The 27,778-nt window shown below is 33.9% G+C and overlaps 7 protein-coding genes and 5 pseudogenes across 12 annotated transcripts, besides 1 other annotated feature; 3 read left to right on the forward strand and 9 right to left on the reverse strand.

Moving 5' to 3' along the window:
• Positions 1 to 5,699: 5,699 nt before the first annotated feature.
• TVAGG3_0887300 (pantothenate kinase protein) lies at positions 5,700 to 6,626 on the reverse strand (the record flags this gene model as incomplete). The annotated part of the gene is made up of 1 exon (XM_051250722.1): positions 6,249 to 6,617. A coding segment is annotated over one exon (369 nt), but the record flags the coding sequence as incomplete, so codon positions are not given.
• A 499-nt stretch (positions 6,627 to 7,125) lies between these two features.
• TVAGG3_0887310 (serine-type endopeptidase protein) lies at positions 7,126 to 7,977 on the reverse strand (the record flags this gene model as incomplete). The annotated part of the gene is made up of 1 exon (XM_051250723.1): positions 7,126 to 7,977. A coding segment is annotated over one exon (852 nt), but the record flags the coding sequence as incomplete, so codon positions are not given.
• Positions 7,978 to 8,702: 725 nt separating this feature from the next.
• On the reverse strand, positions 8,703 to 9,225 carry TVAGG3_0887320 (serine-type endopeptidase protein; the record flags this gene model as incomplete). Its single annotated transcript, XM_051250724.1, has 1 exon — positions 8,703 to 9,225. A coding segment is annotated over one exon (523 nt), but the record flags the coding sequence as incomplete, so codon positions are not given.
• Positions 9,226 to 9,984: 759 nt separating this feature from the next.
• Positions 9,985 to 27,778: part of a mobile genetic element that runs on past the window's edge.
• On the forward strand, positions 16,182 to 18,321 carry TVAGG3_0887340 (annotated as a pseudogene). Its single transcript has one exon. A coding segment is annotated over exon 1 (2,140 nt).
• Positions 19,640 to 20,079, reverse strand: TVAGG3_0887350 (uncharacterized protein; the record flags this gene model as incomplete). Its single annotated transcript, XM_051250725.1, has 1 exon — positions 19,640 to 20,079. A coding segment is annotated over one exon (440 nt), but the record flags the coding sequence as incomplete, so codon positions are not given.
• TVAGG3_0887360 (uncharacterized protein) lies at positions 20,103 to 20,387 on the reverse strand (the record flags this gene model as incomplete). The annotated part of the gene is made up of 1 exon (XM_051250726.1): positions 20,103 to 20,387. The coding sequence occupies one exon, from the start codon at positions 20,385 to 20,387 to the stop codon at positions 20,103 to 20,105; it is 285 nt and encodes a 94-aa protein (XP_051086201.1).
• On the forward strand, positions 21,499 to 21,771 carry TVAGG3_0887370 (annotated as a pseudogene). The gene has a single exon. A coding segment is annotated over exon 1 (273 nt).
• TVAGG3_0887380 (uncharacterized protein) lies at positions 21,800 to 22,000 on the reverse strand (the record flags this gene model as incomplete). The annotated part of the gene is made up of 1 exon (XM_051250727.1): positions 21,800 to 22,000. The coding sequence occupies one exon, from the start codon at positions 21,998 to 22,000 to the stop codon at positions 21,800 to 21,802; it is 201 nt and encodes a 66-aa protein (XP_051086202.1).
• TVAGG3_0887390 lies at positions 22,609 to 23,292 on the forward strand (annotated as a pseudogene). The gene has a single exon. A coding segment is annotated over exon 1 (684 nt).
• Positions 24,028 to 24,620, reverse strand: TVAGG3_0887400 (protein of unknown function, DUF4106 family; the record flags this gene model as incomplete). The annotated part of the gene is made up of 1 exon (XM_051250728.1): positions 24,028 to 24,620. A coding segment is annotated over one exon (593 nt), but the record flags the coding sequence as incomplete, so codon positions are not given.
• Positions 25,134 to 25,551, reverse strand: TVAGG3_0887410 (annotated as a pseudogene). The gene has a single exon. A coding segment is annotated over exon 1 (418 nt).
• On the reverse strand, positions 26,211 to 27,204 carry TVAGG3_0887420 (annotated as a pseudogene). Its single transcript has one exon. A coding segment is annotated over exon 1 (994 nt).

The following is a 27,778-nucleotide window of genomic DNA, read 5'->3' on the forward strand; positions in this document are numbered from 1 at the left end:
TTCATTTATATATAATAATAAAAATGTTTTTTCCTGAAAAGTGACAGAAAAGTGACAAAACATGAAAACATATATAATTTGTGAAAAGCGACACATTATATAATGTTTTCGACCCAGAAGAAGGCTTCTTCCCAGAAGCAATGGAGGAAGAAGAAGAGTCCTCCGAATAAAAACTTCATTTATACTAAACATCAACATCAGGGCTAGAAGGCACGAAGTGCCTGGAAGCCCCACTACCCTTTTTTTTTTTTTTCTTCATGCAGATACCGCAAAATTAAAAAAGTGACGTCTTGAGTGGAGTCAAAGGTCGAAATTGCTAGCTAAATGTTTTTTTAGCGAAATTGCGTATTGTACGTTTTTTTCGCAAAACGAAACCCTTATTTATATTGTTGAACATTCAATCTAATGCACAAATCTATAATTTTCATTGACTTATTGTAAAGCTTTCAATTTGGTAAAATTTTTTTATGTTAAATCTCACTCTCCTGACAAATATCACAGCATCTAGCTCGGTTTGCCAATTTCAGACATATGGCTACTGTAAACATCCTAGTACATTAATATATTTCTGTGTAATGATAGCTCTAACTTTACCGTTTTATTTTTATTCAGCAATAATGATTAGAAGATTAAGATTCCAATTACGTAATCACTTCATGCCAGGGTTGTTTTATTCATTTGCGATTGGAATTTACCTCGTATGGTATTGGTTTGATCAATACGTTTTTTATTACTATATTCATCATGAAGTTCATGATTATTTTTATTATTTGCGGGGTATTTGGGAAGATTTATCAAGACTTGCGTTTTATAATGTTCTGTAATCAAATTGCTTCGGTTTTACTTGCATTTGATATTAAATTTGCAAAATTCTTGAAGTACTTCAATTTGATATTCTTTTTGATATATCTAGCGCGTTTATTTGGTGAATTTTTCTTTGCAATCAATGAAAAAACAAATAAAAAATGGCGAAATAGTCCTTTCTTTAAGGACCATGGTCTTATTTATGAACTACAATACGGATTTTTATTCACTTATGCATCAATTCTACTCAATATATGCTTTGTATTATCAAATGTCAAAGATTACCTTCCAAAGAAATCCCATACACCGATATACGTTTCAATTTTTTTGCTTTTATTAGTGGAATATTTGTACTCTCGGAATTAATGCTAAATACGACAGCAAAATTGTATTCAGGATTCAATTTAAGAGTATGAGCAAATTAAATTATATCAAATTGATAATACAGCTTATAGTTAACTATTCATGTGATATCCCAACATTGATTATTATTTGGATTTTATCATCAAATCAATTTGAAGAAGATGAAGCACAGTCTTCAATATTTACATATAGTATCTTAACAGAACAATAGAATGTATCTAATCAAATCTATACTGACTACTTTTTTACCTAAATTATTAAATAGCAAAGTTTTTAATGATTTGGTGGAAAATATAAATGTAGTGTAACAAAAGCATCTCGCTAGATTTTCATATTCTTAAATGAATTCATGCTTTTCTCATGCAACGAAACTGATATTTGTGAAATTGCTGAAAAAATTGTTTTTTTGAAAGACAAAACTTTGCATATCTATTATAAATGCGAATGTAAGGCTATTCACAGCATTTTATAAACTTATAAAGCTTTTCTGTTCTCTATTTTACTACATCATGTACATTTTTACCGAAATTATATTACATTTTTTCCCAAAAACATTGCAGAAGATTCCAATCAAATCAATATCAGCAAAAAAGAATAATATCATTTAAAAATAAAGTTTTTACATGGATATGAAAACCGAACAAAAAAGAAGACGCGTTATACTAAAAGAAGAATATGAAATAACTCTACATGATTTGTATAAATCAGTATATGCTGTAATATTATCAATGTTGAAATTAGTGTTAAGAAATACTGTTTTACCAAAGCGTTTGATTGAGTGTCCATTAGGAATTAATATTGATTCAAGTGTTGTAGCATTTTGAAAAGACCTTTCCTCAATTATATTAATAGTGCTTTGGAAAACAATAGATTCAATTGTTTCATGATAAAAAAATGCATGAAACTGGACTTTTTTGAGAGATCTAGGGGCTACATAAACCTTCAAACCATTTTTCCGCGGTACATGAATAAGGGTATCAATATTTTTATTGTAAAGGATATAATCAACTGATGCATAACTAGGATTTAAAGGATTTACTACAATTTTCTCTAATTTGTGTGCATAATTGAAAGGATTCCCTGTTGATATTTGAATTGTTGAGGCAGGAATATCAATTTCACGAACAGGAATATTATAAAAAGCGTCATCATCGATTTGTATAAGTGTGTCTGGTAATTTTATTTGTGTAATACTTGAATATGATAAAGAATATAAAAGTAAACGCTCACATGAGGAATCAATGATGAGAGACGAGTATTTAGCATCAATACTATTGTTGTAGGAAAGTGAGCCGCTTGGACAATGGACATATGCCTCTATTAGAAAACTTTTTTTAGTTTTGAATACTTTTTTGAGAGTGAATTGAATTTTAATGCAAATAGAATACAAAACTCAACCATTTTATAAATCTTAAGAATATATTTGTCGACCAAATAATTCCTATCGTTATTATATGAACGAAGTTTTTCCACAATAAGCACAGGCAATGATCCTAACTCATCTTTATCAGCTCCAAATTGATCTGAAAGATCATCAACGTAAGGATTTCCACCAATTGTTCCGATCAATTCAATCTTTTCGAATTAATTAACAATTTAGAAAATATTATCCATGATATTAGCTCTGCAAAGAAATTTTAAAAAGTTTTAAATGCATTTCATGTTATGATGGAAATAAAATTTCAATAAAATTTCTGTTGCAACAATTTTGTCAATTTTCCAAAAAAAAGATGGTAAGTTATTTCATACGGGAAATGCCACGAGTTTATTGTCAATTACATGCATATAGCGTTTGCAATCATCCGTGTTCTTATATTTTCATTGTTGTCCAATTACTTATTCAAATTCCATATTTTTATTTTGCTTTTTCGTTGATCAGAAGACTTAAATTTCAACTCAGAAATCGCTTTATGCCTGGTATATGCTATGTGCTCACATATGCTGTTCACAACTTCAGTTCTTGGATATATTATTATGTTTTATGTTATTTTTATCGTGAAAAGGATAAGAATTTTTGTTTTAGATTAAGCAGAGTGTGGGATGATTTTACAATGCTAGCAGATGTTATGTTCATGGAACAAATTGCAATTGTATTAATTTGCTTTAATATCAAAATTGGAAAATATTTGAAGTACTTTAACTATTTTCTTTATGTTTTAATGATATTTAGGATTGTATGCAAATTCTTTTTTACCTTATACTCCAAAGTTGATCCATATACAATTCCATTCATTAATGAGATTGTTTACAACAAAACATATATAGTCTATTCAACAATCTATAACACAATATATATTATAATGCTGATTCTTATGAATATATGCTTTGTATTATCAAGTATCAAAGATTACATTCCGAAAAAATATCATTTAAGAATTAACATCGCATTATTCATGGAAATTCTTGGTAGTGTCGGTTTAGAAATAGCGCAACGCGTGAGATATAGTGTTTTGGTTATGAAATATGAATTTATAGACATAGTGAAATTTAACTACATCAGAGTTTTCATTCATTTATACGTAATGTACTGTATGAATCTTCCATATTTGATTATAATTTGGACCCTATCATCAACTGAATATGTTGAGGATCAAGAGGCCACCGATGTTCTTTTTAAGGAAATTGCAGCTTTAGATTAGAATTTTATTCTATATTTATCGTTTAGTATGTTGCTTGATTGTATTTAAACTTTCATTTTTTAGAAGAATACCATTTCCAATATTTTTTAAAGCTTGTATAAAGCGGGTGCAACCTGAGAATAATATTTTCTTACTCCAGGAGATATAATTCGAGAAAATGTCACTTCAGAAATAAGAGAAACACATTATCCAATTCGAACCAAAAATATGTAATCATAATTATATTCTGAATTAGATTTAACACCTTGATTTTTTTCATTCTATATTTCATCGCGATTATATCCACTGTTCAATAATTCTGAAGAAAAATCATGGATAATTGATCTTTCAATGCAATGCATAGTATGCCGGACTATTATGGAATTGATACAACATGAAATTAAAGAATCATTGTTATTAATTTCATTATTAGTTTGCAAATATTTGATATTTATTAAACATAGATGTAAAGAGTTTTAAATTTATTTTGCGGAATGATATGATAGCGATAAAATTTCCGTTGCAACGATTATGTCAAATTTGACATAAAAAAATTATGGAAAACAAGGTTAGTAAATTCATTCTATATATGCCACAGTCCTACTGTCAATTACATGCATATAGCGTTTGCAATCATCCGTGTTCTTATATTTTCATTGTTGTCCAATTAATTTTACAACTTCCATTTTTTTATTATGCTTTTTCGTTGATCAGAAGACTTAAATTTCAACTAAGAAATCGCTTTATGCCTGATATATGTTATGTGCTCACATATGCTGTTCACAACTTCAGTTCTTGGATATATTATTATGTTTTATGTTATTTTTATCGTGAAAAGGATAAGAATTTTTGTTTTAGATTAAGCAGAGTGTGGGATGATTTTACAATGCTAGCAGATGTTATGTTCATGGAACAAATTGCAATTGTATTAATTTGTTTAATATCAAAATTGGAAAATATTTGAAGTATTTTAACTATTTTCTTTATGTTTTAATGATATTTAGGATTATATGCAAATTCTTTTTTACCTTATACTCCAAAGTTGATCCATACACAATTCCATTCATTAATGAAGTTGTTTACAAAAACATATATAGTCTATTCAATAATCTATGGAACATTGAATCTGTTATTACTTAGTCTTTTGAATATATGCTTTGTCATATCAAAAATCAAAGATTTCATACCCCAAAAATATCATTTAAGAATTTACATTGCGTTATTCATGCAGATTCTTGGTAATATTGGTGCTGAAATAGCACAGCGCACAAGATATAGTCTTGCTGTTACAAAATTAGAATTTTATGACTTAAATAAATTTAATTACATCAGAGTTTTCATTAATTTATACATTATGTACTGCATGAGCATACCATACTTAGTAATAATGTGGACGCTGTCATCAACTGAGTATGTTGAAGAATCAGAAACTGCAGATGTGCTTTTTAGCGGAATTGCAACTCGGGATTAGAATTTTATTCTATATTTATCTTTAGTATTTTTTATTGTTGTATTTAAACTCCAATATTTAAGATAGAAAACAATTATATCAAAATAATCTTTGAGATAAAGCATATTATGATATATATGTAATGTGAGTATCATATTATAATAAGTGATACAGTGGTGCAATTCTGTTTCGGATTTATTGCTTTCAAAATAGAAATTTTAAAAATTATTTGATCAATTGCATTTATTTATTGCTTAAGTAATGTCAATGAAAAGTTTTTCATAAACTTTGAATACTCTCTTGAATGAAACATGATTTTTATCTGATATTTCCGACGATAAAAAAAATAAACAGAAAGAAATTAACTAATATTATTGCATTATGCAATTAAAAGCTGCAAAGTAGTCATTGAATTATAGAATTCATACAGAAAAAAAATTGGAAATATTTTATACATAAACATAATTTATTTTAGGGACAAATGATAAGAATCATTGGAGTTCTGATGCTCGCAAGGCTGCACCAATTGCTCCTGCATATCTATGATTCTCTGGGAAAATTAATGAGATTTCTTTGTTAAACAAAGAAGCTGACTTATATAATGAATCAGGGATACTTCCCTCCATTGAGAGGAAACCACCGACAAAAACAAGAGATGTTACTTTCTCTGCTCTAGCAACAGTTGCAGCTCCACCTGCAATAGAATAACAAATTGCAGAAAGGAGTGATGCAGCTATATCTTCTTTAGGAGCAGTTTTATGTTCTATTGATGCTTTGGCAAAAGAAGAAGCGCAAACATCAGATAATAAAGTATTTCCGTAATTTTGACCATAAATGTCTGAGATAAGTAAGTCCAATGTAGATGTTTTGCCAATATTAGCTAATCTAAGTATTTCATCGAAGTTATTTACTTGAATCAGTAAATTTGCTAAGCCAAGTAAGGTTCCACCTCCTAGCGGTGAGCCACCTACATGTTTCACCTTATTATCAATCGATAGGGCAGAGTATGAAACGCCTGTTCCCATTGAAATAATGATACAAGGAATTAAATCTTCTATTTGAGGGCCCAAAATTTTAACATTGCTTCGGTCTTTAAGTAAATGAGCAGCTCCAAAAGCTTGTGTTCCTAGTTCATCGAGTTTGACAGGTTTTGGTTTAATTTGCTCGAAAAATTCACGGAATTTAACGGATCCACCACCAGTTATGCATATTTTCTCGATTTTCTCATGAATTTGTTCGATTTTTAATTCGCCGTTTTCATCTGTTTGAAAGAAATTTTTGATTTCTTCAATTAATGTTGGGATGCAGAATAGTTGCTTATTTCCATCTTTTCCAATAAAGCACATTTTTGTAAATGAACCTCCAAGATCTACTCCAAGCATGAATACAAATTCTGGAGAACTTTTAATGTAAAGTTCACAATTCCGATATCCTCAAAATCCGTAGTCACTTTTTTTGATTTGATTCTCTTCGAATTTTTTGCTCGAAAAATAAAACATCATTAAACTCGCTTTTTGAGATCAAATAAGGCATTTTGCAGTGAATAAAATGGATAATCCTTTAAAGTGAGAAATTGAGATTACCGTCGACGTTATAACTGAGTTAAACGAACATAATGCAGATAAAGCTGATGTATAACACTTTATCACTGGTTTTCCATCTTTTTTGAACTTAATTGAATGAAATCTAATCATTCATTCTTTGAATCATTGATTTATCACTAAGGTAAGATTTTCTGTATTGATGCATCTATTAACTAATATACTATTAATGGAAAAATATATAAAGATTCTCATGATTTCTTTATTCAAAATGAATTGATGATTTCTTGGTGCAAAACAAAACAATAGATCTGTAGATCCCGAAACACAATAACAGAACAAATAATACAATACCTAACACAATCTCAGTAATTTGAACAGGAGTTAATGCATCGGGCCTATATTTGCCATCTTGTTCAACAACAAATAAATTAATCGTCATAGGATGGATATATTCTTGTCTTTCAGTTGAAGTAGGTGATATTTGTAAATAAAACTTCTTTGTTGAAGGAATCATGTTAATAAGCCACCTATTTCCTGTGTTTCTGATCCATTCTCTATTTAGAATGGCCTTGCTATCAGGAGATATAATAGTTGCAGCGATTGTTGTAGAAAATCCATCATAAATGATTCTATCAAGATGCAGAACATATTCAATATATATGTCAGTATCTGTTTTGTATACTGTTCCATTTGGTGGATTGGATAAGCCAACATCCAAAGTATTACTATAGTCAACTGAAACATTTGATGAAAAGATGCACTTAGGATCCATGGAATCAATAATAAGTATCATATCAAGTTTATCCCTGAAAACACTAGGAGTATATTCTATTTTTAACAAATCGAATTTCTCATTAAAACTAGCATTAATAAGAATCCTATCATTTCCATCCGGTGAAGCAAGCCAAACTGTGTAGTATGCGTCTTTTACATCTTCACTTACATTTACTTTGACCCCAGCAGCTGTTGCTGCAAATAGAGGAATTTTATTTTTTTTGAATGTAATTTTGGAGACATTTGCTTCGAATGGTGAATGACAATCATTCCTTTGATTTATCAAAGAGATATTTGGAGCTATTTTGTTATAGAAGACCTTAAGACCTAAGCTCTCTATTGTTCCATGATATGCATCGTCTGCGACTCTAAATGAAACTGTCCATTTTCCTATTGGATTTTCGCCTAAGAATTTATATCCCATTAATTCAACTGAGTTTATTGTTGAAGTTAAGTCTGCCTCTGTTAATATTTTCATCTCACACCTTGTTCCATTTGGACTAATAATGTGTGGATTTAACGACCCAAATGATAATTTCTTCGATTTGAAGAATAAACTGACGCATAAAACAGATTTCGCACTTCTTTCTGTGAAATCAAAAGTAACGTTGTGCTCACGGTCTTCAATAATTAAATTTAAAGTTTTTTCAACTTTGTATTCATAAAATTTCCCAGTTGATGTCCAATTTAATGCGATATCAACAGCTCTACCCAGATTCAACCTTCCAAAGCCCGATCTTCTATTATAATTAAGTTGTATTCCATTTTTGTCCCAAATTATCGTGTTTGGATTTACTTTATCTGCAGAAAACGCAGTAATATAAAACAGATCAGATAATGTTAGGTTTGGATTTGCTTCTAATAAAACAGCAAGTCCACCTGCGAATATCGCTGCACTTGCGTTAGTCGATGTGAAGTTCTTATTTGTTGAATTAGTAGATTTTGGCGAAGCTGTAAAAATAGGAGCATTTCCAGCAGCAGGAGCAACCATAAAGACACTTGCACCTTCAGCAGAACGATATAAAGAAAGACCTCTGTTAGTAACACCGCTAATTGTAAAAACTAGTGGCCAACCTGAAGGTGGACTCATAATAGGATCAGATGCGCAAGTTCCTGATGGAACCACTATTGGATGTGGCCAATTTCCTTCTTGTGGATGATATAAATAATCATCTGCAATTTCCTTAGGAATTACTTCTGGTTGAACGTATTGAACGTATCCATTCGGTTTCTCAATGTAAAGATATTGAAGGATTGATATATTCCACTTCAAACTCTGATGGCACATCACAGTTTGAAGGTGTTCTGCTTGCATGGAATAGTTTGTGAAAAAATAAGATGCAACATTTGCTCCTGGAGCAACACCTTCAAATTCTGTACCTCTTTTCCCTGCTGCTAGAGCTAATGATGCAGTTGCGATGTTATGTGATGAATTCGTTGTCAACATGATTTCATTTGTATAAATATTAATAAACTGATCTTTGATTGCTCTATCTTTGTATGCAACATGATCGAAAAGCGCTCCATCAGACATTACGGCAATTGTGATTCCTTTCCCTGTGTATTTATCGTAATATGCATGCCCAGACCAGTTGATATCTTCACCATCTAAGCCACCGTATTCATCATTTCCCGAATTTTTAAGCCACCACGCTACAAATAAATAAAACATCTTAAAATTGCTCACGCGATAATCAAAATTGCAAACTCCGCTCTCAAATCATTTCTAACATAATCTTGTTAGAAAGACATTGCTTGTTTTAAATCACTGCTTTTGATAATTTTATATCAATTTGATAAAATTAAATAAATTGAAAGCTAAATAATTGATATTTCAAATGGATTCAAATAAGTAATGCCGAGTTTGTTTAGTAATATAGACATTAGGGGTAATATCAAATGCTTAACTAATTAATTTTTGTTGTTATAAAACGAATTATTCTGAAATAATTTGTGAGAGAAAATTCTAGGGTTGTCAGATTCCGGACGATAGGTGTCTTGGAAGATTTGCCTGGTGTCATCATAGTGTCTTTAAATCAAAAATTTTAGTTTGGAGTTAGTTATACTGATTTTTCAGTAAAAAACATTTCTAAAACAAGAAAATAAAACGATAAAATATTTATATTTTATATAAGGATCTTATATATTTAAAATAAATATCATTTTATTTTTTTTCATTGGTGTCTGTCAAACCATAATACACTATTCAAAAATTCAATGTGTCTTGCGGTTTCAAAAGACACCTTGAAATTGAACGATAGCACAGACACTATTGAATTTTACCCATTTTATTTAGTTTTTACCCTTTTTATTTTTACGAATTAATGACTGAAACAGCCGTTTTGCTATGACCTCAATCACTTTTATTTATTATTTTAAATATTATTTAATTTTATTATTTGAATAGGCCAACTTATATTTGAGAAGTGTTAAAAAAAAAAAAAAAAAAAGGTAGTGGGGCTTCCAGGCACTTCGTGCCCTCTAGCCCCGAAGATGTTTAGTATAAATGAAGTTTTTATTCGGAAAATTGTTAGTCTTCTGGTGTGAATTCGGAGGACTCTTCTTCTTCCTCCATTGCTTCTGGGAAGAAGCCTTCTTCTGGGTCGAAAACATTATATAATGTGTCGCTTTTCACAAATTATATATGTTTTCATGTTTTGTCACTTTTCTGTCACTTTTCAGGAAAAAACATTTTTATTATATATATAAAATGAATTTTACAAAACCACCGTTACCCTTCTTTGGAAATAAGAGTAGATGTAAAGATATTCTATTGAGAGAACTTAAGAAACTACCGAATGGTCTAACATTTGTAGACTTGTTCGGTGGAAGTTTCTATATATCTCATTTGTGCCATACAATATTTCCTGACTCAAAGATTATATGCAATGACTTCGACAACTATATGAACCGTCTCAAACATATACCAGACACAAACAAAATATTGAAAGAGTTAAAAGAAAAGATACCTATAGGTAAGATGGAACGTATACCATTAGATAAGAAAAATACTGTCAGAGAGGTTTTGAAAAAGGCAGAGTATATTGACTGGGATAGTATATCTGCTAGACTATTATATAGTGGTGCTATAAGAGTTCATGACATTGAAACACTTATGTCAAAAGTTTTATATCTTAACTATACAAATGTTTTCAAAGAGAACATAGAAAAATATATTGAGGGTATAGAGTTTGTGAGATGTCATTGGACAGAGTTGTATGAAAAATATAAAGACAAGGAAAATGTTTTCTTTATAGTGGACCCGCCGTTCTATAACACATGGGATTTTCAATACCAAGTAGACTGGACTTTGAGAGACTCTTTAGAAACTTTAGACGTTTTACATAACCATCCATGCTTTTACTTTACATCCGATAAAAGTGGTTTGGAAAGTGTCATGAGATGGTTAGAGGACATACATGACTATGAGTTTAGATATGACAAGATAGAATATGAGAGAGGTCCTATAAACTGGAGAAAGTGTCATAACAAAGAAATTTTATTGTAAGTAAATGTGGTTTGAAATAGGACTACTTGTTTTAGGTTTTTTCCATTGTGTCATTTACTTATTTGACGTGGCAGAAAGATATAGAGAATATGAAGATGAACCAATGCCTGCAAATGTTCAGTATATGTACTCGTAAGAGATATTTTTATCTAATATTAAATGGACGCACAGAACTTAGCGAATGCACAGCAACCTGGACAACCAAACCCAGAGAATATTCCAAATGAAGTTAGAATACAAACTGCAATGGCAAACTATGGTCAAGTGCCAACAGATGTACAAATGCAAACTGCCATGTCAAATGACGCTGCGTTAGGTTTGCCACCATGGTATGCAAATATGAGATGGAAAGAGTTTTATACAAACCCTGAAGTGGGATATAAACAACTTTATGCAGATGACGCGAACACAGGAGTTGACCCAGAATATGTTTTCTACCAGAGGAGAAAGAATGTATGAGCTCCAGTTAAAGAATGCTATGGAACTCAGAAGGAAACGTAAGAGACTAGGCGGACATTAGATTTTTACATATAGTAAAATGGGTTTCTTCAGTAAGATAGGAAACTTCTTTCGAAATGTTGGAAGAGGTATATGGAATGGAATAAAAACCGTAGGAAGAGGAATTTGGAACGGAGTCAAAAATATTGGTAAAAGAGTAGGTCAGTTTGTTGGTATTATACCTAAAGACCCTGAACCAGAAGAACAAGCTCCTGTTATACAACAGCCTGAACCTGCACCACAGTCTAGTTGGCAACCAAATCCAACACCTCAACCGTATTAAAAAATTATATTTTTACCGTTCGATAGTAGTTGTATATGAAACTAAGTTCTAAGTAAAACGCATGGTATAATGGAATTATTCTTTTTCTTCCATCTGTAGTAAACCATACTTGAAAGTCTGAAATACTTCCACTTGGTGGTTCGTATAACTTTGTAGGTTTTTCGTAAAAGTCATTTGCCAAGCATAAGAAAGAGTTTTGAGCGCCAGAAAATGAAGCATGAACAATAATAGCAGCTGGGTCGAAAACATCTTTAAATAAATATGGTTCATCTCTTGCATATCGACTGTAAATATTTGCTAAAGGAAGTTCGACTTTCTGATTTAACATTCTTTGCAAATAATACCATGACATTGCAGTGAATTCTGTATATATTTGTTCGTCTTTCTTTGGATTGTCTTCGTAGATTTGAAATGACACTTGTGAATTTTGTTTGTCATATACAATTCTCACATAAAGTGTGCTCTCGGTATTTGCATATTCATCAGCATATTTTGCATAACATGAATTTATTTTATCTTCTATATTTTTTAACGCAGTCTGTAGAGAAGATGAAAGGTCAACTTGTATTAGCTCAATTTCTTCCCACATTTTTCGTTTCCCTTCAGATATATAATCTATATGAAACCTTACAATAAATGGAAAACTTTTATCTTCTACAGACACAAACTTCATTCTACGAAAGCCAATAGCTTTTGTGACAGATGGGTCTCTTACCATCTTAATGGGTAGTCAAAACGATAGCCTTCATGCTTTACGGTCTCTGTCTCAAACTTTTGACCGACATTAGTAAAAAGTTCATCTAATGGTTTAGTTGTAGCAACTCTTGAATTTTCTTTTTCTATTGGAAGCATATTTTATCTAGAATAAAAATGTCAAATGAAACAGCGTCTATGAGAGAAATACAACACAACCGACAACTCATTATGCAAGCTCTAAATAAGAACACAACAAACTTTTCAAACTATTCTAAGATATCTGAGTCATTGAAAGAAGGAAACTTAAAACTGACATTAAACCCAATGACAGATGAGTTTCTGTTTCAAGACAATAAGAACCATACTGTTGTATAAATCCAACAAAAGAACTTTAAACGAGAAACCTATATGAACTTCTTTTGAAAGCAGATATTGACAACAAAGCTGACAAAGAGTATGTCATTGAAAAAGTTCAAGAAGAACATGACAGAGCAGATGCAACATATGCAACAAAAGAGGATGTTGAAAAGAAAGCTAAAAGAGTATGTTGACGATGAGTTAGCATATCTGGCTAGTGGTTAGTGAAGAAGGCAGATAAGGAATATGTGGATGAAAAAGACAATGAAATTAAAAAAGGGTTGAATGGTATAATGAACGGACATCGAAGATTTTAAAGGTAAAGCCAATACAGGTGGGTTTCAGGATGTTTAGACCTTAAAGCCGACAAAGAAACTGTAGATATGTTGGCACAAACGGTTTCAAGTCATACCAGAGGTTTAATGGAAGATGGACAACAGTTGAAAGAGCTTGAGAAAGGTGTTACAGAGTTAAGGAATACAAAAGCAGACTCGACATGGATAAAAGGATATGTAGATGCAACAAAAGAACGTATTTTCGCATGGACAGAAGGAACATACCCACAAAAATATCATAGACATAGCATCTCTGACGTAAATGAACTTGAAGAAAAGTTATATAAAAAAGCAGACAAAACAGAGCTTCAAACATTAAAGACAGAAATACTTCAAACAGTATATCCTATAGGTTCTATTTATACGTCAATGAACTCTACCAGACCAGAAGTAGTACTTGGTTTTGGAACTTGGACTCAAATAGTCGACAGGTTTTTGTATTGTGCAAACTCTTCAAAGGAAACAGGTGGAAGTAAAACGATTTCAGGTGAAAATTTACCTGCACACAGTCACTACATAAATTTAAGTACATCTGAAGCAGGTTGGCATAAGCATAGATTTGGGATTGGTCAGGAATGACAAAAGGTAAAGGATATGATGTTAAAGACGACGTTAAGTTTGCTATAAATTGTTACTGGAGTGACACTCAGGAGGAGGAAGCCATACACATCGCGTTTCAGGTATACGCAAACAACGGGAAAGTAAAGACTACATGCCACCTTACATGACAGTTTACGCATGGTATAGAAATGCTTAGTCGTCATTTTCAACTTCTTTAGCATATTCGTCAGGAGTTGTCTTATATTTGTTAGGAACTGTCTTTGAAAGTATACCACCTTGAACTTTGACAAGTTTGAAACGAGGTCTGACAATAGTAGTTTTATCTTCTGCTTGCAGTCTGTACATTTTGCCATGTTTGCCTAAAACTTCATAATATTCTCTTGTATACTTTCTTCTATTTTTACGAACACGAATGAGTACCTGTCGAGTTCCCATTGTTGTCATAGTCAATAGTATTTTCATATGGGTCGCGTTTAGGTATTTCTATTTTTACTTTGTCACCTTTCTTAAGTTTGAAGCCTGGCATTCTTTCTTGTTTGTCTCTTTTGACTAAACTATTAAATATATAGTCTTTCTCTAAGTCGGGGTTGTTTTTCATTTCTTCGGGGGAGTGGTTTCCCAAACCTTTTTGTTTACGGCTATTGTAAATATTTAAAACTTGTCTCATCTTTGCCATGGAGAAGTGTCTATATTTGTCGTCATATGACATTTCATCTACCTCACCACCTTGTGGTTGGTTTAAGTCTCTTAAGATTTTTATACAACTGTCAATGACACCAAGAGCAGAATGGTTTTGGTCGACAATGAAATATTGGTTTACATTTTTTGAACGCAGATAGTTTTTAATATCGTCTGATTTGAAAGAACTTTCACAGTCAGATGTCAGTTTTGTTGGATGGTATTTGTCAACGAATATTGTCAAAGCAGTTTTCACATCTAAAATATTTTTGGACTGTAATGGTATGGCTTCACAGTATCTTGTGTTTTGACCGACAAATATTAGCCAGTATGGTGGTCCATCTTCTCTATACCTCGGAATGTTTTCCAAGATATCCATAAACCAAGCATTTGGTGTTGAACTAAAGATTTTTATCATGAGTGCTTTCTTTGTTGCCTTAGAAACATAGGGGTCCTTGTTTGGATTCGTCATTTTTTACCCTATAAGAAATGGGTTTATTTGGCGCATTAGCAGGAGTTGCATCCAGATTTTTGCCCGCAGTGGGAACAATAGCCAGAGGTGCATTTGGAATTGGAAGGAAGATTTTGAGTACATTAGGTATACTTAAAGAGAAAGCACAACCTATTATACAAACTGTACAGAAAGGTTGGGAGGTAGCACGAGATGCAGCAAATCTTATTCCAAATCCTGAAACAAGAGGAAAAGTTCAAGGATGGATGGACAATGTAGGAAGACAAGCAGGAAACTACTATAACAAAGCAAATGACTACTATAACCAAGCAGGCACTATATGGACCAAGGTGAAAGATTCTTTAACAGAGGATATAACCATGCACAACAGTGGGTAAACAACAACCAACCGCAACCGCCTCAAACGTGGGGAATGTAAATTTTTTTACTGAGATGAAATGAACAATACAGCATTGAGACAAATGGGTTCAAGATGGATTTGTCGACTTCCAGCAGTTACACAACCACGTGTTTGTCAAGTTCTTCCTATACCTCAGGAAGTTTTAGACCGACTTAAAAAACCTAAACAACCAGTTGAAAACAAACCAAACTAAAATTTTTTACTGAGATGAAATGACCGAAGAAGTTGAAACGGTAGATTTGACACCACAAACAAAAAGTTCAGAACCATTGTCAAAACCTGTCAAAGAACTTACAGATGAAGAGAAAAATTCAATAATAGAAAGTGCCAGGTCTGGAAATACAAACCCTAACTACAAAGTCACTTTTCATAGAAATGGAACGGCTAGTATCTCAAAAAAGAAACAGACTCTCACAAATAAAATATTGAAGTCTGAAGGAGCTTTCGAGACAACAGATGGAAAAGTTTACTTCACTGACCAACAGTTCATTATAGAACATCTCATTGACTTAGAGTCGAAATATTCTAAACTTTACAACAAACACAAAAAGTTGAAAGGAAAACAAAAACAAATGGCATATGATATTTATGAAGATGTTGACGACACAACCATACCTGCAAGTGAGGTAAAGTCAGAGGAACCGAAAAGTGACGAAAAACCGATAGAAGAAGAAGCCAAAAACTGAAGATAAACCAAAACCAAAGTTTAGTTTCCAAACTAAACCAAGTCAACCTTCATTAGCTGGTATGGGTTGGCGTCAAAGACTTATGGCAGCAGGCGGTTATGTAAAGTAAAGAAAAAAATATTTTTTTATTTTTATAAAAATGCCCCCATATAGAATGGATAGAAAATCTGCTAGAATAAAAGCAGAGTTAGAAAGATATGGTTGGAAAGTTTCGAAGAATTTTAAATATAGGAAGGGAAGACCCATAAAAGTCTATGACAAATTGTCTGGTCTTCGCTATGAAATGGACTTGGAAACAGCACGCGCAAATTATCCAAACAGACTAGAGAGGTTAGAAGAAGAACGTCTTATGGACATGCCTTTCGATGTTAGTGAACCTCAAGTTGAAGGACACGACGGCTTTGCCAGATTCTACTGGAAACATGACGAACAATTGCATCCTTTGAGAAGGAAAAAAGGAAAAGGTGAAGACGCACATGCTCCCATGGAAAGAACAAGATATGCATATGAAAAGTATCGTGAAGTTAGAAGTCAAATTACATCTGGTCGAACCTTTACAGTAAACTTTGACGAAGGAAAGAACAAAGAAGGCTTCATGGGAGTACTTGCTGCCATACAAGACGGAAATAAGAAAGGATACAATCTCAGACTAACCATAACAGATTTGGACGGTCATTTACTATGCACATGGCAATGTCACAACAGCTGCAATGCTTCTTGACGCTTTCAAGACTACAAAGAGAGAACAAATGGTTGACTCCGACTCAGACATTTTGAATGCAATTGAAGGAATTGCAAGTGTAAAAGTTCGAATGGTACCAACCTAACCCTCAAGCAGTCAGACAACATGCTGGATACTTCCCGTTCATAAATAAGTCTGACATTGACTTGACAAGGTATGGAATTTACAATTCAATTGAAACAATTGTCAATGAACCTTGTATTCTTACATGTCTCAGGAACTCTGGTCTTGTTACAGATGAGAAGATGAAGTATCTTGAGTCATGTGTGAAGACAAGGTACATTCTCAGAGGTCAATTGGCAAAAATTGCACCGTTGGCAAATGTCAATATCCGAGTCAACATACCTACAGCTAAAGGTTCTTCACATGACGACTATGTTGTTGACAAAGACTTACCATGGTTGAAGATTGTAATTGTCCACAACCACTTCATGTTGAACGAAAGTCTTACAAACCCATTGTTCGGAAAAGGCAAGTGCAACATTGTCAGAGCTGTAAACATTCTTTTCGAGAAAGGTTTGTTGGAACCAATTCCAGATGACAAGCTGACAGAAACTTTTGTACCAAAAGACGAAACAAACTTTTCATTGTTAGCAAGACCAAAAGTTGTTCCAGACAAAGTTCTAGTACACAAAAGAAGTACACAGTTCCAAAAGGAGTTGGATTGTTCGGATACCAACCTGAACCAGAAGAACTTCCAATGAGGTTGCAAGAACTTCAAGATGCTATAAACAAACTTCCATTGAGACATCCAATTGACGTCAAATTGTATTGGAGAGCATCTGAGTTAGGTCAGAAGGTTTTATATGAAACAGGTTGCTTCGACGATGTTTATGAGATAACAGGAGAAGTTTCTCAGAAGATAAGAGACTCACTTGAATTTCCACGAACTGGACCCATTGGTTGCGACAAGTTCGACTCAGATGAAAAGATATACTATGTCGACCTTAACGCTGCGTACATGAGGTTCGTCCAATATATCCCGACTGGAATTCCAAACGAAGATGGTGAGTTCCCAGGAAGGAACTATACAGTTGGAAAAGTCATACAACAACTGTATGATATTAGGAAAGCTTCAAACCCCAAACTTGCAATGACACTCAAATTGCTTATGAATTCGACATGGGGATATTCCATTAAGAAACCTCAAGAGATGAAGAGTAAACATTATGAGAAGGTCGACAACTTTGTTGAAAGGTTTTCTCCTTTTGTTTTGAAGTACGAATTCACTCAAGGTCAAAGTGGCTTAGTAACCACATTAAAACCTATTGTCGAACATTGGTCTTACCCTCAGTTCGCAAAGGCAGTCCTTGACAACTACAACAAATTCTTCTCCGAAGTCAAATCCAAAGTGAAGGTTTACTATGAGAACATTGACGCACTCATGACGAACGAAGAAGGCTATAACAAACTCATTGAAATGGGAATGGTCGGTGAAAAGATGGGTCAATTCAAATTGGACAAAATTTTCACCGAAGTTCATGTCCTCTCCAAGCGTAAGTACTGGGGCATACTTGAAGACGGCACAGAAATAAAACATTGCATGAAATAAAAAATTTTTATTCGAATTTGAATCGGACAGGTCGAGTTACACCATTCTTGGTCTCAAACTCATATATAACCTGTTTGTTTGTATTTTCGTCGACTATGGCACGAGACACGAACATTGACCAAACGGACAAAAAGTGTCATTTCAGATGGTCCGCAGCCAATCGCATTCGAGCACTTCGAAGAAGCCTTACGTTCCAAGGGAGAGGGTGTCTGGTGCAAGGCAGAGGTCATGAACTCTACGAGCAGTACATCCTCAATGCCTGGGAGGACAAATCGTCCTTGGATTGGCAATTCTACCAACTCCTCTGGGACGACCTCCTACGCAACTGGGATGACGAAAGAGTCCAATTCAGAGGTCAGGAACTACTTGTCCAAATTCCTTAATTTAAGCTACTTAACTAAATAAACACCTAAATTTACTCGGGGTTTCCCCCTAAAATAAAATTTTTTTACTCTTAGAACCACTCGAGGTTCTCCTTACGGTTGTTGAGCTTGTCACCGTCAATGTGTCTGACCTTCGTCTTCTTGTTTGGATTTGGAACCCATTGAATTGCGACAAGCTTGCCCATGGAGATTGAACGCGATTCCGAAGGGTAAGGTTCAAGTGTCCCAAGTTGTTGAGGACTGGGGTAAGAACCTTGCCTGTCTCCTTGTTGCGGATTTGGTATGGGTAGGGTTGGGAAATTTCGTAAGTCATCGGCAACAAGGGTTGCCCAAACTTCCTCTTCTTCGTGTTTCTCTTCTTCTCTTCTCTTCCTCTTCTTCTCTTCTTCCTCGACAATTCCTTCTTCAATTCTGTGTTCACGAAGTACGGTGTTGGAGGTTCTGTCCTTTCCGAGTACCTTCCAGATGGCGTCTATCTCTTCGAAGAAACGGTAGATGAGTCTGGCAAGGTCTCGGTTCTCTCTCGCGTAAATGCGCAAGGTTTCCGTCAAATCATTCAGGCATTTCTCATTGGAAGCTTGGTTCATGAGGAACTCACCTTTAAGCTTCATCTCTTCCATAAGACTACTTTGGAGAGTCTTAACGGTGTTTGTCAGATGAGCTTTCAAATTCAAAATTTGAATTTGAACTGGGCGCTTGTCTGGCAACATTGAAAGGACATCTGCCATTGTGTTCGGCTTCGGTGCTTGTTCGGACATCGAAAAAATGAAGTGGTTTGAGAATGACGGTTTTACTTCAAAAAGCTTGTTATGACGGTTAAGTCATACAACAAGTTTAAAATAATATCTTGTTCTTCTTCTGAACGTTTGTTGTCTCTTCCGATAAAAGTTTCGAACATGAGAACCAAAAAACGTTTTTTGAGATTGCGGAAGAGTTCAGGCAAACGTTCATATTCTGGATATGTTGGGAGCAGTTCAAAACATCTGAGCTGACTTTCGGACAAAATTGGGACAATGTCAGAAAATTCATCTTTGGTCGGACTGCTTGAAGGTAAGTCCCTTACATGTAAGTAGCTCTGGTAAAGTCTTCTCATTTCTGCTAACTTTTGGAGTATAGCTTCGTAGTTTAGAAGTTTTAATTTTAATTGTCTTATTCCACTCTTTACTTCTAAACGGTAACTATCCATGAGGTCAAGAGTAGCTTTGGTAGCTTTAAGTGGAGCTATCTGTTCCTTGACTTGTGCAATTTTGGTTGCAATTGTGGTTTGAGCTCCTTCAAGTTCGCCGTCTATGTCGTTCTCAACACCTTCAACCATAGCTTGAAACTCTTCATCGGTCCATTGAGATTGGTGTGGGACGAATTTAACTTGCTTCATTCAAAAAAGAAAAAAAAATGTTTTTACTCAAAGCGTGCCATATAGATGGCTATAAGAAACTTACCAGAAGGCTTCTTCTTCACATGAGTCTTCGGCAACTTGAGAGTTCTTGTTGGAGTTGGGTCTGGAATTTCAATTCTCTCTCGAGCGCAACAACAGATGTCAGAATAACATTCCCCACTGTCTTTCTTGCCACCATAAATTGTGTATTGACCGAACTTGCATTTGCAGGAAGACCGGTCAATACAAGGTTCACAGTTGAAATAGTTGTACACAAACCTGTTGAGTACGAGTGTGAGTAAAAACATAAAAAAAGTGAAGTTAAAATGAGATGTTTACTGAATTGGTTGGATGTCGCCTTCTGAGGTTATGAAGAACGGCTGTCCAGAGTAGTGAAGTAGTGCTCTGAGAATTTGTGTAATTCGTGGAATTGGGCTCTCACGATATGGAAGTAGTATCCAAGGACGTTTCATGAAGAACTTCAAGAGGGCTTCTTTCTTCACATCCTTAATATCATCGAATGCAGTGCCTTCTGGAACTTGAATTGCAACACCTGTTTCAATTTCCAACTTTAAGACACTATTCTTGGACAACCAGAAGCCAATGGACTTGCTTGGTTTGCACTTGCTGAGATATTCCTTCACGGTTTCATTTACCTCAATTAGATAAATTGCTTCGTCTAAGGGGTCAAGCTCCATACTGAGTCAGTACAATATTGTACTTTTTCAAGACAATGTTGTACTTTTTCAAGACAATGTTGTACTTTTTCAAGACAATGTTGTACTTTTTCAAGACAATGTTGTACTTTTTCAGAACAATGTTGTATAAATTCAGTACAATGTCTCTCAAATTTGAGTACAGCTGTACTTTTTCAGAACAAGTCTTGAACTTTTTCAGAACAATGTTGTACTTTTTCAGACAATGTTGTACTTTTTCAAGACAATGTTGTACTTTTTCAAGACAATGTTGTACTTTTTCAAGACAATATTGTACTTTTTCAAGACAATATTGTACTTTTTCAAGACAATATTATATTGTTTCAGAACAAAGACGGTTAAGACACAAACGAATGTCCGACGTCCCACCTACTGAACCCGTTCCACAGCCAGAAGAACAGCATGCTCCAGCACCACAACAGGTTCCACCTCCACAAGGCTCCCACAGCAACCTCAGTTCCAACAAGGACCTCCGAATTACTACCAATTTCCACCTCAAGGTTACTACCCACCACAAGGCTTTCCAAACTACCCACCACAAGGCTTTCCAAACTACCCTCCTCAACCCATGCCTTACTTCCCTAACCCTTGGATGTTCATGTCAAACCCTCCACCCCAATTCCAATTCCAATCTCAATCCAAGAGAGACCAAGAGTTCGAAGAAGGTCTGAACCGTTTACGCAAAGAGTATGCCACAGCCCCTATGGAAGAGACAGGCTTTCAGTCTCTTCCCTAATCGACCGATTCGACTCGTACCACAGATTCGGTTCGTGACCGTGAAGACTACCTCAAGCAGTCTGAGAGACTCTTCATCCTACAACCATTTACAGTTGGAGCTCTCAAGAACATGCGCAATTACGAAGGTCAGACACCAGCTGGAGACCGCAAAACAGACGTACTCGCAAGAGCAGTCCAACTGGTCAAGACAAAGACTGAGATAGTCGACTTCATTCTTGCAGCTTGCCCATACAAGTAAAAAAATAAACAATTACGAGTTAAACTTTTTACTCTTTCTTTTCTGAGTTGTTTAGAGCTGGTTTCTCTTGTAGAAACCTTTCGTACTCTTCCATGGTCATGTAATTGCGAATTTGGTACGCAATTCCAGGTTCGTTGTTTTTGAACCTTACGTATGTAACGCTTCCATCCTCCTCAGGGAAGTAAGCTGCTAACATCTGACCAAGTTTTCTCGGTGACTCGGAGCTCATAAAAATGTCACTTTTTAAACGTTAAGTTTTTAGTCTTATTTTACCCTTTGTTTACCCTTTGTTTACCCTTTGTTTGTCAAGGTAGTATTGGAGTGCAATTTCTCCAAATTCTCTGTGTCGGAGTTCTTCAGCATTTTCCAAGGTGTACCTGGAGAACTCAAAGAAGTTGTCAAGAACATACTGCCATGCTGCTCTTCTGAGTTCGTCGGTATTTTGGAAGTGTTGCACCTTCGAGTCTTCGGACATGAAAAAATAACACTTTTTCTATTAAACCGTTTACAATTTGAATTTTGTTGCTGAATTCAGCAAAAATATAATTTAGGGTAGATGGGTATATAACCTCTTTTCTAACCTCTTTTCTAACCTCATGAATTTTCATGAATTTTATACAGAAAATGCTTGTTTTGAGGTCGAGCCACTTTTGGCTCCACCGTATTCTTTCAACCAAAACTCATGAATTCGGCAAAAATATATTTTAGGGTAGAAGGTTAGATATAACCTCTTTTCTAACCTCTTTTCTACCCTCTTGAATTTGTCATGAGTTTTCCCGAAATAAAAAATAAAGTTGGTTTTTTTAAAAAAATATTTTTTATTTTTATTGTAAGAACATGTTAGCAACAACAGCACCAAACTCGTTAGTCATGAACCCAACTTCAATGTTAGTAGAGATGAAAAGCTTCATTCCTTCTTCATATACTTTCGAAACAAAAATCCAGAAGATAAAGCAAGAACTTTTAACAAGTAATTTAGACTGTAGTGCGAAAGATGAAACAAATGAACAGTATCTTTATGAAATGCAGGATATTATTGACCATTTACCCAAATTGCCTGAAATCCAACAACAAAAGCTTACTATTCCAGAATTCGATGAAATAGAAGTCAAAGCAACTGACTCAGTAGAAATAAAGAAGTTCATACGAAAGGTAAACTATGAGTTTCTTGGATTTCATTGCAACCACAAAGTCATGGACAAAGATTGCGATATGGTATATAAGAACATCTCTGACATATACAAATCTGGGGAGTTTAAGACCTACGACAACTTTGTTTCGTTAGTTGCAAAATGTGTATGGCAGATAAGAGATAAAGATAGAAGAGGTAAGATATGGAATGAACAGATAAAACCCGCAACTTTTGAGTTAAAGAGAGCAATTGACGCCTTAGTCATACTAGCAGGTAAGATTTCAATACAATGCTAAAATGAACCCGCAATGTTCAAAATGTAAAGCAGCAATGAGGAAATATAACTACTCCGTCAAAGAGATAGAACGTATGAGAAACGACTATGCTGACTTAAAGAGGGAAGTAGAGAAACCAGCAGAAGATAAAATGGACATGTTGACATTTCTAAACAAAAACTATCCAACAGCTGACGATTTCCTTCTTTCAGATGTCAAGAAGAAATATAAAGAAACCTTCGGCATTGTTAAAACATTCGATGTACTGACAGAAGAAATAGAAGCTACGAAATTGTTTAGAATTTCACGAATTCACAATGTTTACCATGTAAAACGCTTATAAAATAACTGGGGTAGAAAAGAGGTTAGATATCGGGGTAGATATACCCTTCTACCCTAAAATATATTTTTATTGAATTCTGAGTAAAATTCTGAGTAAAATGACATATGGAACACGTACTTTTTCAGTAAGGACATATGGGGTAGAAATGAGGTTAGAAATCGGGTTAGATATACCCATCTACCCTAAAAATATATTTTTATTGAATTCAGCACAAAACTCTTTATTTTTATTGACTTTTTACAATTTGAACTTTGTTCGCGTAGATGTGAATTCTGAAAGAAGTATGAGGGTCTTGTATGACTTTGTACTTCTCCCATAGTTCATGTCTGTCAAACTTACCTGCCATGGACTCTTTCATAAGTTCCATGAAATCGTCTTCGGACAATCCAGGGAAAAGTATGATATCAGTAAGTATTCTTTTAACATCCTTACTTAAACTCTTTGCTGTCTGTACACAAATGACAACTGAGATGTTAAAGTGTCTGAGCTTCTTAAGAATTCGACACATGTCTTGTTCTCTGTTCTTTAACAAAGGATGAGAGGCGAAATCATCTAAGATAAGAAGACATCTGTGAGGGTAAGTCTTCCAATCGTAAGATTGCAATTTCTTCGAAATGTATTCTATCTCTTTCTGTTTGTTTCTGAAGTGTTTCTTCTCTAATATTCTCTGCATTTCCTCATTTGGGTCTTTAAACTTAGAATTGACATACTCATTTATAGCATTGTACTTCAAAACTCTTCTTTGGTACTTCTTTATCCAATCCAACAACTCAGAGTCTTTTATACATACTAACTTAGACTTTTTTATAATATCTTTGAACGAATTGACGGTTTGGTCAAATTGACCAGAAGTACTACAAATGACAACTAACTCATAGAATGGGTTCTTCTCATCTAGTTCTTGTTGTTGTGCAGCCATTTTAAGATAAGTGAAAGTCTTACCCGACCCAGGTGGTGCAATTAGACCTGTTATACCATTCTGAGCAAATAAGAACTTGTCATGTATGGGTTTTATCTGAGCATTTTCTAACTTCCTCTTGTTCTTGTTTAAAACATTCTCAAATTTCTTGTCAATGTCAGCAAACTTTTTTTCTAACATATTTTTAGAAAAATTAAAATTTTTATCTTTTAGAAAATGTCTAGCGATTTCGCTATCTATATTCGAGACAAACTTTTTGACAGCAAAACATCTGTCGACCATAAAATCTTACATAGTGTAAACAAGAAAGGTGAATTTGTTCTAAAGTTCTGTTTCTGGGAATATGACAAGAACCATAAAACATTAGCAGAGAAGTCTTTAAGTTTGTCAATGACAGACTTGTTGACAGAGATGACGCCTATTGGAGAGATGAAGTCCAACAAAAGTTCTTAGAATGCAAAGAAGACACATGCGCTGTTCTTGAAGATGAAATAGAAAACAGAATAGAAGAGCTATTAAAGGACAAAGACCTTTTACATAAATATGGTTGCGCCAAATTTGACATAACTCCACCAGAGAAGAAGAAGAAGAGAGAAAAGAAAGAAAAGAAAGTAGAAGAAAAGAAAGAGAAGAAAGAAAGAACCAACCAGTTCCAGAGAAGGAAATTTGACATGTAAAAATAAAATTTTATTTTTAGAACATTTCTGGGTCAATGTCAATGTTCTCTTCCTCTTTAGGAGCAAACACTGGCTTAGACTCTAAAATCTTTTTACCCAATTTACCTTGAACTTCAACTATCTTAGACTCATAATATTCATAGTCGTCTGCTTTCTTTGGTTCATAAGGTATAACAAGTTTGTATGCTTTGCCTTCTTTAAGGTTTGAAACTTCTGTCAAAATTTTCTTTGACTGCTAACAAACCTTCTATGTCTAAGTCTTCAAATTTCGCACCATTTTTAGTCACAATAGCAAACTTAACTGGTTCGATGTTCCAAACTTTGTCAAATGTAGACTTTTCAAAATGGTAGAAGTAAACATTCAAATATGCGAATGGAGCTAACTTATCTTTGACTTCTGTCATGTACTTGTTGACTGAAATATATTTCGTCATCTTTTCTATCGGATAAAAAAATATTTTTTTTAAAAAACGTTTTAAAATGGTATGCCATATAGCTTCTTGAATTTGTTAAGAAATAGTCTAACGTATTTTCCATCTGTATCTCTAGCGTATACATAAGCATAGTCTGCCTTAGTAAAACATACTTGTAATTTTCTATAGTTTACGCCGGTATAAAAGTAGAAAGAGTCCTGTTCTTCGCTGTAGTAGTAAAACTCAAACGTATGCTTGCCATAGTCTGTAATTTCAATTGCTTCATCTTCTAGTTCGTCGACAAATTCGAATACTATATCTCCAAATTTGCTTTTGTTCTTATTGTTTTCAGAACCAGTGACCCAACGTAAGTTTTCAAGTCTATTGTCGTTTCTTATACGGTTTATATGGTCTACAAAAGGTAAATTGTTAGGATTCAGTATAAAATGAGTTGCAATGACAACATGTTTAAGATAGTGTTTTCCACCCATCTTCATATCAGCATATCCGTCATTTCGCTCCCATTCGCTTAAAACTCTTTTTGTCTTTTTGTTTCTGACTTCAAATGACTCACAACAGTGAATTTCATATTTCTCATCTAACAAACAAGTTTCCCAACGGTCTTTTCCAACAAACTCAGCGTACATTTCAAATAAAATAAAAAAATATTTTTTTAAAATTTACTCAGAAAAATTTTTCTTTGTATATACGCCGTTCTGAACATCTAAAAGACTTTTGACATTTGCCAAGAATGTTCGTTTAGACGCTGCCATATAACCATATTCTTGACAATATTGTTTATACGAATCGTACAATGACCTTTCATCTAAACACTCAAAGTCAGTTTCATCTATGAACAGTTCATATACACTCTTGTTTGCTTCTAACAATGTTTGTCTCTCTTCGGTATGTGGAATTTGTCTTGGATTGAACTTAGAAATATCTAATGTCATGAAATATGAGAACAAGTGGTTGTAAAAGTCAGATGTCAAAGTTTCTGCTAAGTCGTCAAAATATTCTGTATCTTGCATATGAGAATCTGACGTTCTGACAACTACATATCTTCTGTCAGAACTTTCTAACTTCATCGGAACAACATTGTTTGAAACCATAATGAAGTTTGCAACATTTTCACAAACTCTTTGGTCTTTATATTTTCTTTCAACAACTCCAACTTTGTCTGTTATAAGACTCTTCAAAGCATCTGAGTTCAAAACTTTTGTTGTATCTATACTTTGAAGTTCGTTACATACTATAAGTTTCATATTCTCTATTGAGAGTTAAATTTGCCACAGATGTTTTCTAAGTTTGTCATATTAGGGTTCGAATAGCCCTCTAACAGTTTGCACAAGATATCTGTAAAGAATTTGTTCTTACCAGTTCCTTGTTTTCCAATTATAATGAGAGCAGTTTCATTTTTAGCACTTGGATGTTGTAAGATGTTTGCAAACCAACATAAGATATACTCATAACTCTTTCGTTTCCATTGCATATAATTTCTTTGACATGGTCTAACCAAGCTTCTATAATATTTTCTTTCCATTCTACTTGTTCATATTTATATCCAGTGAAGATAGAATAGAAGTTTGGAGAAGGTGTATAGAACTTTATACCACGAACTGAAAAATCTTCTAACTTTGACAATAAGATATCCCAAGCATCTAACATCTTCATGCCAACTTGTACGACTTTTATTTTCTTAAGTTTCTGTCTACATTCTTGTTCTGAAACTATTGTTGCTCTTGGTTTGTTAAAGACAACATCCCATTCTTTCATGACATAACATTCTGGGGCAGAGTCAACATAAATGACTAAACGTTTCAAATTCTCGACTGCTTTGTTATAGTCTCTAAATGGACACATATTTCTGAACGCTTGGAAGTCATAAAAATCTGAAACATCTATTCTGTACATTTTTATAAAAATAAAAAAAATATTTTTTTATTCTTGACTTTGTTGTTCCATTTGTTGCATTTGTTGTTCTTGAGCTATTTGTTGTTGAAGTTGTTCTTGTAATACAATACTTTCACCAGTTGCATCTTCCAATTCGAAACTTTCTGCCGTCATTGACAAATACATAGGACATAAAAGTTTTACAGGAACAAAGTTTGCGTCAACTAAGGTTAAGTTTATTTGCTAAAGTGTTTGAGTTACTAAGCTGAAAACTCTGCATTCGAATGAACAATAGGCAAACCAGCAGAGAAAGTGTTGTTTATACGCATGAGTATCTTTTGGTCATAGTAGTTTC

This window comes from Trichomonas vaginalis, chromosome VI (assembly GCF_026262505.1).
Source record: "Trichomonas vaginalis G3 chromosome VI, whole genome shotgun sequence".
Classification (NCBI taxonomy): Eukaryota; Parabasalia; order Trichomonadida; family Trichomonadidae; genus Trichomonas; species Trichomonas vaginalis.